Genomic DNA, 14,849 nt, shown 5'->3' with positions numbered 1-14,849 from the left:
TGAGGGGGAAGGAGATACAGGAAATGGATGGATAGGGGTGATTGGGAAAATATAGTACAAAAGAAAATAAAAATAATTGTCTGGTATTGGTGAATACTTGAAAAAGGATAAAAACCCTTAATAAAATATAACCTTTATTTGTACGAATTAAAACATCATATACAGTGAAATATTAAAAATAAATAAATACATAAAGAGAGTGATATAAAGTTGGAATGTGAAATAATAAAAATCACGCTGTCACATTAAATGTTGCTATTTTACTATTAAATTATACAGTATTAAATGATTAGAGCAGTGGTTCCCAAACTTTTTTGAATCACGGCGCCCTAGAGTATCAGCATTTTTTCATGGCACCCCTGGGCCAAAAGTTTCTTATTGAGAAATTCAGTAACAATTACATGAAGTAAATTCATATATGTCACCCTTAGGATCAGTTATGTGGTGGTTGACAGGGCTGCATTTCTTTTTGTACACAAATTTTTTGATTAGCAGCCTTTTAGCACTGGTTTTGCCTATCACACTGACTAAATATAATTGTATTTGATACTGGACCACCAACCCGAGGCACCCCTGCAAGAGTCCTGAGGCACCCCAGGGTGCCACGGCACCCAGTTTGGAACCACTGGATTAGAGTGACCATGACTCTGATTGTAGACTAGTGTTATAAGGTGAATCAAATTAAACCAATAGAGGAGGAGATTCACAATGAAGTATGTAATTATTTGCAGATAAATAATTACAAATAATTACATACTTAATTGGGAATCTCCTTGTCACGCTTGGCACTGGAGTATTGAAAGCAGAGGTCCGAGGTTGTGGAAGGAATCGTAGATGAGGGGCCTGAATATATGATCTCCTCATCCACAGAAATTGGACGTTGACGAGACCTGATCAAAGCTGCGGAGTCTAACCTGCTGGGAGGTGTTCACCAGTGACCCCACCAATCGGGATATGGGTTTTAGCTGCACCCAGCAGGCAGGTCGCGGTCCTTTGATCAGGTATCCAAAACCTGTGGGAATAGAGACTCACACAGATGGTGGCCCGAGGGATATGCCTCTAAGGAGGCACTACTGCGCCAAAAGATGATACTTGATGTATCCACAGGTTGAGATGTTAAACACACTGTTGCACTAGGAGATGATATTATACACACTGACAGAGGTGTTCTGACGCACTGTTATGCTAAGAGGTGGTACTTGGAGTTGCACTCTGGCAGAGGTGTAGGACGCACAGTTGCACTGAGAGGTGGCACTTGTAGATGCACACAGGCAGAGTTGTTAGTACGCACTGTAGCACTGAGAGGTGGCATGGAGTTGCACACAGGCAGAGGTGGTAGGATGCTCTGATACACCAAGAGGTGTAACGGAGTTGCACACAGGCAGAGGTGGTAGGACACACTGTTGCACCAAGATGTTTTGACGCACTGTTGCACTGAGAGTAGCACTTGAAATACTCAAGGGTAGTAACAAGGGAACCTGGAACAAGGACACTACTAGAATACACTAGAGATGACAAACGTTGTTCAGGCAACTTCCTGGAGTTCGGGGGCTGGATATATACCCATAGATAGCAGTTGATAGGATGACAGTGTCAGCTGACCAAAACCATGCTACCATTGGTGGAGATACTGTCACATGAGAAGGACTGTCATGGTGGCGCCCATGATGGAAACCACAATATCCAAGACACAGGGCCGCCCATGGAATCCACTAGCACCTAAGGCAGAATACTCAGTGCGTTACCCACGCCGCACCTGTCGTCTGACCGCACGAGAAGTCAGGGGAAGCCGGTGCAGTGGTGAGTAACGGCCGCTCGTAGGCTGAACCCTGACACTCCTCCTCTATTGGTTTAATGGAATCGCCTTATAACACTAGTTATAAGTGGTGCTATAATTCTTCCTGCTTTGCCATAGTAAAGAGGTGAAGTAGGAAGAATTATAGCCGCATCTTGTCTGCCAGAGTGGGGGAGTGAAAACTCCCCCCTTGTGCAATCCCCACCAGAGCCCACAGCACATCAACCACTGAGCATGCACGAGATATCGCAAGCATCGCGACAACTCACGTGCAGCCGGAGCCTGGCAACCGCCGCAGCCAGGCACAGTGCTGTCCCCGCTGTGGTGATAGGGGAATGAAATACAAACATAATGTATTTCCCCCTCTAAAATCAAATGGGAATCTTCTTTCTTGCAGTAGTGTAAATGAATATGTCAATGTGAATAAATGTCCACGACATGATATAATATTGATTAAAGTGCAGTCGCCTGGAGGGGTCAATACGTTAATGAGTCAATCAGAAGCAGGTAAATAGAGCTGCTGATATTCATCGTAACCATTGCATCTTGGTGCACCAGCCTTAAAAGACATATTTGCCAATGCATTAATTGTGCCATAAGTACCTGAACATACCCTTAGAATACTCTGCCTACCCTTGCCCACCCTGCCTGCTCCCATTCCGACCTTAAAGGATTGTAAGTCACAATATAACAATATGCAAAACAAGTATATACAGACATAGCATGCATATGGTGCGCAGGCGCTGTACGCAAATGATGTATGTCTTAGTAAGCGCAATATATGCAAAGCACTAGCTATAGTAAAATCTACACCTAAAGAAAGATGTTTGGAATAGAATTTTGGATTCTGCCAAGCGTCTATCATAGATGTTTTTAGATTTTCTATGCTTAGTAATTGGAACATATGTAATGTACAGTATGTACTAAAAAAAAAAAAAAAAAATCTTAGCTGATACCATACATGAAATGTAACTTAAAAAGTAATTTTGGTATATTTATGTTTTCTGTTTCAGGAAACCATACAGTCTGCATTTGTTACAGCCAATGTATATGCCTTCACATTTGAAAGGTTTCGTTTGTTCTTCAAAGAAAATGAAAGTCTGGATTTAACAGCATTAAAGGAAGAAGACCATGGTATGATTTATGTTCACTTAATAGGTGTAATTATTTTATCTCCACCAGACATATATCATTATCAGCCTTTGCACAGGCTCTCCTGTCTGCTCATAAAAATAAATCAGAAAACCACAATGCTGACTGTACACCAACATCCTACCCCTTTCTGCATATGTAGCTTCATCCCTAAAATGTACCTATTGCTTTACTCATAATATGCAACTTTCCTCTGATATTACCACCAATGTACTACTTACTCGGTGTGTTTGCGCAATTGAACACATGCAAACTGAGAAATAAATACACATACTCCTGGGAAAACGATATTAATTGCACATGGTCACCCAGGGAGGTGAGACAACACTCCTTTTGATGCACACATTATTCAGAGGGACTAATATTCCACATCCCCATGCACGGCCAAGCATCTACACTATAGCACCAAGACCCACAACTTGTCTCCGTGGCCTTGGGGTTCAGGGGTGACTGGCTGGTAGAAATAGCGGATGATGATGATACTGGCTGTCAGCACTAGTGAACTGCTTGTGATTGGCTGTCTGCTAGCATTCCCCTAATGTGTATTGGTGCTTTCTTGTTGCTTGCTCACAGATTGCTTTTGTGAGCGAGGTTATAAGAATTACATATGTTTATTACCTCCAAAACCTTTACCAACCTTGATAAGCTTCTTAACTTAACTACAAATAAAGACACAGACACCATAGCTTGGCTAAAAAAGGTCACAGCTTTTATTTATAATTGAATCAATCAACCTAACCAGGGTGGCAAAGAGACGCTGCAGACTCAGTTCTAGCTTTTAACTTACTCCAAAACTGATGGGGACGACTAAGACGGTTCCCCTTCTAGACTCACTGAAACTGCAAGGGTCTCACTTCCCTCCTGGGCCAATCCGAGGCGTTTCGTGCAAAAACGCCCGGGTCCCCCCGTGCGGAGCCGGACAAATTCGCCAAATACATCGAGAGCAAGTGCCCCCACAATTATCTTGCGCCAGATAAAGCCACTGAGCTGCAGCGTACTCCCGCCAAAGCCAGGCCCTAAAGGAGACTGGCCCGCTACCCAAAGAAAACTACTTAAGAAAAGAAAACAATTCCTTAACAAACAGACTCATACCCAGAGCATTCAAATGAACACCATCATGCCGGAAGAAACGTACTAAATCACCCTCCAAAAAGCCGTGACTCACAACCAAACCCCCAAAAGACACAACATGCTTAGTCACCGCAACGTTCACTTTCCTATGCGTTCTGTCCAGAGCACCAAACTTTCTCACTCCTCTCCACGTCAAACGGGGTGTAATCTCTGACCATACAATGTGAAATGACGGCCAACGCATGCGGATCGCATCCAAAATCTCACGCAGACTCACAATTAAACCCACACCTGTAAGCTGACCAACATCATTACCACCAACATGCAGGACCTACCAGTCGGGTACCCCCCATTTTGTCACAGAGGAAATGATTAGAGCCCACACAGCGTCCACACGCAAACATCTCACTCCAATCCAACGCACCAAACGACCACCAAAAGGCAAACTACCACTTCGACCCGAAACATGCTTCTCTGCCCCAAAAATATATGAATAGCCAATTAGCCACACCTGGCCGTCTTCCTTCGCCAACACTGTAAAAGAAGAAAACCCTGCCCATGAGAAACCACACCAAGCCTGACTCAAATAACACAACTTAGTAACAAACACAGCAACTAAACTAGCAGGGGTGAAGAAAAAGGGGGATAAACAGGAACCCGAGTGAAGGAGAAAAACTAAAAAACCTACCCGTGAACCAAATTGGGCCAGATCATGGCTAACGGGAGGAAAAACTAAAAAATTCCCTCACACCCCCAATTGTTGAACGCTAGCCGTTCAACGATTGGCAGGTAAGCAACGCTATCGGGTTATCGCAAGGTGCGCATCTACAACTTATCGCAACGCACATATTTCTTGTAACTCCCTGACTTCCAACGCCCCACTTTTTGGATATCCGAAGGAGGTGCCCCCGCAAGCGCCGCGCAAGTGGCTGCCCCAATTCGGAACGAATGGGTGCCATAGTCCGAATGATTCAATCCCAACTCTGTTAAACCTCGCTTGAAAACTGCGGCAAACTAAAACTTTGTGAGAGGCTTGGTATCTAAGTGTACTAACCATTGAAACCCCCCAGCCGGGTGCACCAACATGTACTGGGATGCTAAATGAACTGGGCAAATAGTACAGTCCTGCTGTTGTGGAAGCGTTACCCATTTTCCCCTGCTGGTTTGATCCGTTTTAGAGAAGCGAAGTTTGCAAAGTACCGCTGCATCTCTAAACACAATGTCCTTGAACAGGAGCCCAGAGGACACAGACGCTTTATTAACGGCTACTAATTCGCTGACCCTGAACGCACCAAAAAATGCAGCAGAAAAAGCCAAACGGAAAGAGAAGCCTCAAACACATCAGAAGCTACCTTCTCCATAATCCTAAACAATGTCGCCAAAAGTTGGGTGTCGACTGGCCGACGGGAATCGGCACGAGCAGGAAACTCCCTAGCCCAACCCTTAAGGGCCTTAGTCAAAAGGAAAGACTTGGTTGGGTCGTGTAAACCCTTCAAATCGCAAAAGAAGGAGATTCCTGACAGAACCGACCCCACGTAGGCCCTGGACTTCCCTTGCTGGTATCTCTCCCAAACAAAGGAGGAAAGCAACTCCTTCGGGGACTTACCCTTTGAATCGGGGTCCGCGCAGTAACCGCTTCATTCCCGCCATGCAGCCGAGTATTTGCGGAGAGTCGATGGAGCGAGCGATTGCATCGCCAAAACCTCTAAGCCGGCCTGATGATCTGCCACACAAACGATGGGAACATCAAACCAACAGCAGAAGCAAACAGTGCTAGCTCCCGAAAGCGCTCAAATTGAAAACGAGATAACGCGTCTGGAATCTCGTTAACGACCCCTGGCACGTGACGAGCTCGGAATCTAATATGACGCAGCAATCGCAAAACTAACGGAGAGGATGATCGTTGGTTATTGATGGCGTGAACCACCCCAAGATTGTCGCACCAAAAAATTACCTGCTGGTTACTAAGTCGTGCTGACCATAGTTCGACGGCAACAACAATCGGAAAAAGTTCTAAGAACAACAAATTACTTGTCAAGCCTTCTTCGTGCCAAACTAAAGGCCAAGCAGCAGCGCACCATTCCCCATTGAAAAAGGCACCAAAACCAGACGATCCAGCCGCATCAGTAAAAAGTTGCAATGATCCATTTGCCACCGGAGGAGCCGGCCAAATCCGTTCACCATTAAATTGAACCAGAAACCTGGCCCACACACCTTTAATCTCCGCCGATAAACGAATATGATAATGTGCCCGTCTCGACCCAGCCATGGCCCTCTCCAATTTTCTACAAAAAACTCTGCCCATGGGAATTATACGACAAGCAAAATTAAAAGAACCCAACAGCGACTGAACTCCACGCAATCTAACCATGTCTACTGCTAAGCAAGCTGCAATCTGTTCACCTTGTCTTTTGGCAACCTACAGCAATCCGCAACCGTGTCTATCTCAATTCCCAAATACATTAAACGGGAAACGGGACCTTCCGTCTTGTCACATGCAATGGGAACGCCTAAAACACGAAAAAGAGCATGCGCAGAGAAGAGGAGGTCTGCACAGACGTCGCTCTCTCCCGGACCTATAAAGAGAAAGTCATCCAAATAGTGTGCAACGCCCGCCTTTCCAGTGCCGGCTTGAACACACCAATGGAGAAAAGAGCTGAATTTCTCAAAATAGGCACAGGAAACCGCACATCCCATGGGCAAACATTTGTCAACAAAGTAACCGGATTCTAACTTGAAACCCATAAATTGCATAGCGCCTGGGTGTAACGGCAATAAACGGAAAGCTGACTCGATATCTAATTTTGCAAGCAGAGCGCCGCGCCCAAAACTGCATACCAAAGTCAAGACTTCGTCAAAACCTTGATATTCTACCCTACAACAACTATCCGGAATAGCGTCATTAACTGAACCGCCGGCCGGGTATGACAAATGCTGAATCAATCGAAACTTGCCCGGAGCCTTCTTGGGCACCACGCCCACCGGAGATATACAAAGGTCCTGCAAAGGAGGACAAGGAAACGGACCCTCCATCCTCCCAAGCAGGACCTCCGCTCCCACCTTAGCCTGTAAAACCTCTGGGTAATCTCTAGCTGAACGCAAGTTCCGAGTGGCTTGAACCCTTAAAGGACCCAATATTGGCAGCGAAAAACCCTTTAACAAAAACGCATCGTCCTCCTTGTGAGGATATAACTCTCACCAGTGAGCCAGCGCAACTTAACAAATAGGCGAATTTGCCTTAAGCAGCTCCCTTTGACCCCTCAATGCGATCATGTGTGGCACTAGCAAGCCCCCGACGGCAATCCTTGGCGGGATGTTCTTCTCCACAGAGATGGCAGGAGTGTCGAAAACGACAAGACGACCCCCGTGTACACCGGGAGTCGTTAAAAGCGAAACATTTACCTCTCATAACAACAGTCGCTCCCTGCTTACTGGGAGGATATCCCTTGCGAGGAGGAATCCCGTCCAAGGGGATCCGACGCTGTTGCGAGACCTCCAACCACACCTCCACGTCTGTTGCTCCAAAAGGAATAATCTTGCTACCGTCATGCTTCTGTCTAAATTGCACGTCATATTCCCGCCATGCCAAGGCCCGCGAACGGATAAACATGTCAAGAACTAAAAAATATACTTCACTATGTTAACATGTTCCTCCGCTCGCGTCTCCAAATAGCACGCCGCGAATACGAGCATGCCCTTCAACCAAGTGGTGAAACTACAGAAAGCCTCCTCACCAATACCCCCCGTCTTTTTGGCTTTACTAAAAGCTTTTTTCATATCATCCGTGAGTGAAAAGAAATCGACAAATTTGTCTTTGCGAATCCTCCCCATCACACTTTTGCGCAAACCCCGCAGAACTGCTGTGTTTGCACAATGCACTGAATCTGCACCTGCCGCTACAGTAACTGGCTCAGCAATTGCACCTTGTAAAGCCGCACTACTAGACTTCTTGGCTAGACGCTTTGCAACCATTCTAGCTATTTTGCGCGGGCGCGCCGGGGAAACAGAATAATGAGAAGAAGAGGAAGAGTAAGAAGATGACAAACAAGACAAATCATGCATACCATCACCAGAAGGACCCGAAACCGCTTCCTCGACTTGTCCCCTCGGAGCGGCTGGAGTTTCACTTGACGGTGTCGACTCCACTCGCGCAGGATCAGCGGACGCACCAAGTAACGGATCATCTGAAGAAGCATCTTCTGCCATCCCTCTACCTGTAACTGGAGTGAACTGATGAGAAACAGAGACGGCGGGCACCACCGCCATAGCGGGGGGGGTTGGCAATGTTCGGAGTAGGAGGAAGCTGTGAAAGTGCAGTTAATAAACGAGCCGGCGGAACCAGGCCAAGGTCGGATGACGTGGGCAAACTGCCGGGGGCTTGACTAAAATTGACAGGAAGTATGGTAGGGGGCAGGGGCATTAAGGCTAGAGACGCATTCTGCTGAGAGGTTGACACATACGGATAATAAAATTGTGGATGATACCCTGGGTAAGGGTAGGATCAAAAAACAGGTGCAGCATAATTAGAGAGTGGCACGGCTGCTGAGGCCGCAATCCGCTGGGAGGTGAGCTTGGGGGGGAAGGGGGATGTGGGGAAAGGAAGGGGGGGCAAAGGGGGGTGCTCGGACGCGCTGGAGTTGATCTGAGGAGCCTGGCATAATCAGCCAGCAGACGGGGGGGGGGGGTGCAGAGCGCTTGGGACGAGGCATGATCAAACAGAATCTGCTAATGCACGCGGATTGGCACAAAGAAAACAGGGAGTGATACTCAGCCTGATCCTACGAGAATCCTGCAAAAGAGGCTGAACCACCTGACTACATTCCCCTATATAGTTTGTTCTAACCCCTCCCCCAAACAATATGACTGGCCCCTGGCAGCAGCTGAACACACCCACACTGAAAGACATTTACCCAGCAACAAGGCTGTCATTCAAACCCATCCATCAGTAAAAAACTAGTAATCTTAATTCTCCTCAATCTTATTCATATTTCGTCGGACAATCTAAATGTTTTGCGGACACAAGATGGGATGTTGGTTCTGCTGTATTAGAGAGCTCTTTGTATTTTAATTGATGCCTAACATCAAATGCATTTGTTGCACATTTTATAAATGGTTTATAACATGGGCACAAGTGGGACAAAAGTGTTTGTGACGTGTGCCTGGAGTAATCCAGATACATACTGTATGCTACTGCTGTTGACCAGCACGTATATTGAGCTCTGTATATGAGAAATACACAATTTTTGTGTGGTTTTCTTTTTATTATAAAGTAATTTACACCTATTTTTCAACCAAGTCCCAAAAGTAAAACCCCTTTCACACTGCCTACAATAACACGGGTTATTTCATGTGAATGCGCAGCAACCCAGAATATTGCTCAGTGTGAAAGGGCCCAGTTTAAATAACCCGGGTTCAACCTGGCACGCGGTGCAGTGTGAACAGGCAACCTGGGACCAGTTGACAGCATAGGAAGAGCTAGCGTTTGGAGATGATCCCATCTCCAAGTGTCGGCTCAGCACGTGACGTTGGTGACGTCATCGACACGGCAGTAAGCCGGTCGGGCAGCCAGCCTGAAGGGGATCTCAGCCAGGTCGCACCCAGGATGGACCCATGTACAAAATCCCAGGTGCAACCCGGCAATGCGGTGTTAAAGGGTTATAATAGTCTGCGAGAAGTGGACAGCTGCGAGATTTCGGCAATGCAGACATTAGATTTAAAGCAGCAATTTGTTTCACAGCAAAACCAGTTTGGTTATGCCTTAAAACGAATTGCTGCTTTAAATATAGCATCTACATTGCAGATATCTCGCCACTGACCGCATTTTGCAGACTGTTTTTTTTATACCCAAGTGTGAATCAACTCCTATAATGGAAAATGTACTGGTTGTCAGTACAGATGTGTCCTCATACATCAAGCCTCAAAACGCCACGTAGTGCGACTTGCCTGGCGTGAGTGAGCCGCCAGTTCCCGTGCTACTCTGCTAGCGTTGGACGTCTTTTTTTTTCGAGAAGACATCTAAGGGCCGAATTCAATTAAAGGTGAAAAGCCGCGATCTACTTTTTTGCCGATGCGCAGTTTTCGCCTGTTCCAAAAGTATATCCATATTCAATTCCATGGTGTTTTCGCATAGGCAAAACTCCATAGGCAACATCAGGCGAAAAAGTATATCCACCAAAAGCCAGGCAAAATGAAGTACAAAAACCATATTTGGGGTACAAATGTTGGGACTTTATTCAGAACCCTTTGGACACCCCAACCCCCACCCCCTCCCCCCTCCTCCCAATGACTAATTATGGAAAAAAAAAGTTAAAACACCCTAAAAACAACATGTAATAATTGGGACAAAAATAAAAAAGTGTTGGAAAATGGGTAAAAAGTAGGGGGCTTGTTATTTTGGGGGGCTGTTTGGGTGAGACGGGTGTTTTTAAGATTGCAGCAGGTGTATTTTAATTTTTTTTTAAATCTACCCTTTAGACACACCAAAATATACTAGTACCCATTTACATGTACCCCAAATTTAACTACGGTACTGTAGTTATTTTTCAGAAAAAAACATTGCTTTATATAATTTTTCAACACTTTTGCTAATATACATATAACAACCCTTTTACTAAAAATAACTTCACTAAATCTTTTTATTAGGACTGTTAATACTCTTCTATAATGATCCCCAGGCTCAGTTAGGCTTTTTATGGGGTACAGACTGATTTCCTCAAAACAACCTGCACTTTTTGCTAGTTTTGCTTTACACTACATTCGCATATCCGTGATTTCAACCATTTTACAATTGAATAGGGCGAAAAGCGGGGACGCGCATGGCGAAAACATAGCGTCAAAACAGACGAATGAGGTGAAAACATCCCACGTATCGCCAATAGCAGCTTTTTGCCTAAAATTGAATTTGCCCCTAAGTCACAATGTGATACGACTAGGACGCACCAGCAGACTGATTAATGTGAAATGCGACACTTGTATATCTGTGTGCACCTGCGTCTGTACATGAACCACAATGGAACTTGGAATGAAAAAAGCTGCGCTGCTATATTGTAGCACTTTGTATACAGATTCAGAGACTCAGTCGCACAAAGATATATACAAGTGCTACATATCAAATTAATCAGCACGGTCTGCTGGTGCATCCTAGCCTAGTTGCATTTTTAGCATAAAAAGACGCAAAAAAGACAACCGGCGCCTCACAGGACCTGTCGCGCCGAGAGGGGCTTTTTAGCGCGACTGCAGTAAAGATGTATAAGGACACATCTGTATGTCTATATCTGCACTAATCCCAATGTAAGAGGGATGGGGAGTTTTGCTACAATGCAGTGGTTCTCAAACTGGGTGCCGTGGCACCCTGGGGTGCCTCAGGGCACTTGCAGGGGTGCCTCGGGTTGGTGGTCCAATACCAAATAAAATTATTTTTAGTAATTTCGATAGACAAAACCAGTGCTAATGGCTGCCAATCAAAAAATATGTGGACAGAAAGAAGCGCAGCCCTGTCTACCACCAAATAACTGAACCTAAGGGTGACATATAAGCACAATTTACTTCTTTTAATTTTTGCTGAATTTCTAAAAAAGAAACTTTTGGCCCATGGGTGCCATGGAAAAAATGCTTATACTCTAGGGCACTATGATTCCAAAAGGTTTGGGAACCACTGCACTAAAAGGACCAGAACTTTTCCTTAATAATTAGTTGTGTAAATATATAACTGGTTATATAATTTTACAGTTTAGAATAATTAATTGAATTAGTTTCTACATGATTTAATGGCACTTAAAGCACACACAAAATTGTGAAACTGTAAATTGTAACTCCAAAGCATGCACAAGCTAAAATATGCCAATATTACATTATTTTTTTTATTATTTACTGGTAAGTGTATTCTTTTTTATTTTATATTTAACATACTTTAATTCACTACTATTATTTCTTTTCTTCACAGGAGTTGATTTTTTTGCTGAACAACTGGAGAAATACCATAAAGAGCACAAGGATGCCATGGCAATCACACAAAAACGAAATCTAGGATTATTATTAGTAGATGCCAAAACATTAAAAGATAAATTAATTCCGTCACCAAAGAGATGTTTGGAGGTAAGGCATATTGTAGCAGAACCATCTACCCTAATGAACGGTTATGGAAATAAATGTGAATTTACAGTAGAGTTGAGTGAAATTTAACTACAGTTTGGCAGAATTTGTCCTTAAATACTTCCAGACCAACCACACGCACATTACACAGTAGTTTGAATTGACTTATGTCCCAGCTCTGTTGATAGCTATTCCATGAAATGCATGTTTACAAATACAGTGCCAAAAGGCATTCCATATAATAGGACTCATAGATTATATTGCCAGAAGTGCACATTTCTGCAAACGGCCTGTTCTACTACAACAATTGTACTTTGCCAGCTTGAAGAGCCATAATTTTCCTAGCTCTCATATCACTCGCTCTGACACACAGAGGTGATTGGGAGCACGATCTTCACATCACATGGGAGCTGTTATGCTTAGAGAACATTACATGAAATACTATATTTAGGGCTTTTCCAGGTGGAAATTCCTGGTACTCAAAGTGTGTCATTACCATTTGCAGTAAATATTAAATTAAAATTTATAATCCATAAGTTGGGAAGTTGGGACCATGGTCCATCTTATGACTACAATGAGATTTCTTGTAAAATGTTTGTTCTTTTAAATAAAATAAGAAACAGTACTTTTTCAATGACTTCTTATTATTAAACTATTGGCCGTTTAGTCTAGATACACAATACATGATGTGTGTAGCCAGCGCTGGGGCGACGCGACGGAACGATACATTGTGTGGTCCGTACATGCACGATGCTGTGTGCATTTAGCTGCATGGAGTAGTACATTACAAATTCCCATCTGACGTGCAGCACATCAGATGTGAAGATGCGATGATAAACGCACGTCAACGCGCGATTGAGTATACACACTATGAGATGTGTACGATATGTTGTTTCAATTCGCCTGAAAACGACATATCGACCAATATTTCTCCTAATGTGTACCCAGCCTTAGGCTCCATGCATGTGGTCGCTACTACTAGTTAAGACTGGATGTGTGAATATCTTTACAGGCACTGGATGTGTGAATATCTTTACAGGCAGGTTTCATTTGTGTGCAAACAGCTTTACGACACTGATAGAAGTAAGCTACATTATACAGCATGTGAGTCTGTGAACATATTTGAAAGAGTTCTTAATAAATATCATGCTGTCGTGATCCAAACCCTTTATTTGTCTTATTCAGGCGTCTTTCTTGTTGCATTTGCTAGTTTTGATATACTGGTTTCTGCTTTCTAGGCAATAAATGAAATCCTACCTATTCTTGCTAAGAAAAAACTGGATGCCATCATAGCAGAAGCTCAAGATGCCCAATTCAGACTTCAGTTTTTTCCTTCTACTACCTTGGATTTTGTAAATACTTTAATATTTCTGGATGAGATTCAAGAACGGGTATGTAATAAAAAAGAATTTGAAGTAGAAAGTTGTACTTTTGTTTCTATTATTGTTTTTTTTTTTCCATGTGTAGATCTTCAGTAACAGTCTAATAGTTGCGTTATTAAATTACATTATGGCACATGTATAACATGATAAATAATAAATGAGACTGACGAGCCCTAGTAATAAAATGATTTATAGATATTAATCTCAAAGTGGATCCTTCAGATATGCACACATTTCATTGTAGCATCTTCTGTTATTTTGCAGAGGGAGACAAATCGGATCATTAGTGTTAGAAATAGTTTATTAGGGGTTGCTAGATACAGAACTGCTGCCCTGCTAACATATTGCACAGCAATTATTGCATCTTCATCATCGCTATGTATTTGCAGCAGCCCTTTAGGCACCCACAATTGATACAATTACTGACAAACAAATATGTATATCCATGCAAATCTGTACTGTACTGTTATGGGCTGATGTTAGACAGCCCCTTCTCTTCTCCATCCCCCCTCTCCAATCGTAATATGGCGCAAGTGTCAGATGCAAGGGAATCCTCATGCATGCACCTTTTGTGGGCATGTGCAGTACAAAATTACAGATTTTATGCCACACAAGTGGGTGAACATTGAACTCAGCATCAGGCCCACTTTATTATGTGAATAACCTCATGGGATTAACTTTTTCTCCTGAAAATCGCCCATGTAGCCCAAGCCGAACTCGTTTCTCAAATAATAATGACATTTCTCACCATTGTAACATTTATTAAACATCACACCTTGTTTGGGCATTATTGTACAGGTCATGTTTTATGAAGTATAGAATTTAGGGATACCATTATGTGGTAACCTTTTTGACGATCTCTTCATGGGAAATGCTGACATGTTTAGTGACAATTGTAAAAAACGACTGTTTGTTCTGTGTCCTGCTTTGCGAAGTGCAGGACGGAACGAATGTGCACCAACATTTGCTTGATCTTCTTATGAGCTGGATTACCCTGCAACATACACCTCAGAGTTGCCAGGTCACGCCGTGTGTAAATACGGATAATTTTTAATTACACAAATCTTGGTTTCTTTACTTGGGGTAGTCTACAGGAGTTAATACAAGCTGTTGTATAGGAAATGACTACTTGTTGCATATACACATATATTTAGTGTTCATTCTAGCACCCTGCACCTTGTCACAACCCGTGCAGTCCTTTCTCCTGCCCTGTGTGTCGCTCCCTGATCTGGTACTTTTCAGAACTGTAACTAGACATTTTGATGCCCTGTGCCAGAAAAAGCATTGGTGTCCCCCTCCCATATTGTAAACAGGGACAGTGCGCGTCACAGACGCACGGGTGGAAAAATGGCGTGGTC

At 43.7% G+C, this 14,849-nt stretch overlaps 1 protein-coding gene and 1 pseudogene across 2 annotated transcripts in view; one reads left to right on the top strand and one right to left on the bottom strand.

Moving 5' to 3' along the window:
- DNAH6 (dynein axonemal heavy chain 6) overlaps positions 1–14,849 on the top strand; it is a 342,820-nt gene that overhangs the window by 27,820 nt on the left and 300,151 nt on the right. For both annotated transcript variants that reach the window (XM_088481442.1, XM_088481443.1), the window contains exons 11-13: positions 2,809–2,929; positions 11,961–12,112; positions 13,348–13,500. In XM_088481442.1, the coding sequence (XP_088337568.1) occupies positions 2,809–2,929; positions 11,961–12,112; positions 13,348–13,500 (426 nt within the window). The remainder of the gene's footprint in view (positions 1–2,808; positions 2,930–11,960; positions 12,113–13,347; positions 13,501–14,849) is intronic.
- On the bottom strand, positions 4,844–8,284 carry LOC148513722 (uncharacterized; annotated as a pseudogene).

The sequence above is a fragment of the Taudactylus pleione genome, unplaced genomic scaffold, assembly GCF_031769625.1.
Source record: "Taudactylus pleione unplaced genomic scaffold, aTauple2 ptg000273l, whole genome shotgun sequence".
NCBI lineage: Eukaryota > Metazoa > Chordata > Amphibia > Anura > Myobatrachidae > Taudactylus > Taudactylus pleione.
This window is presented reverse-complemented; position numbering and strand designations above follow the sequence as displayed.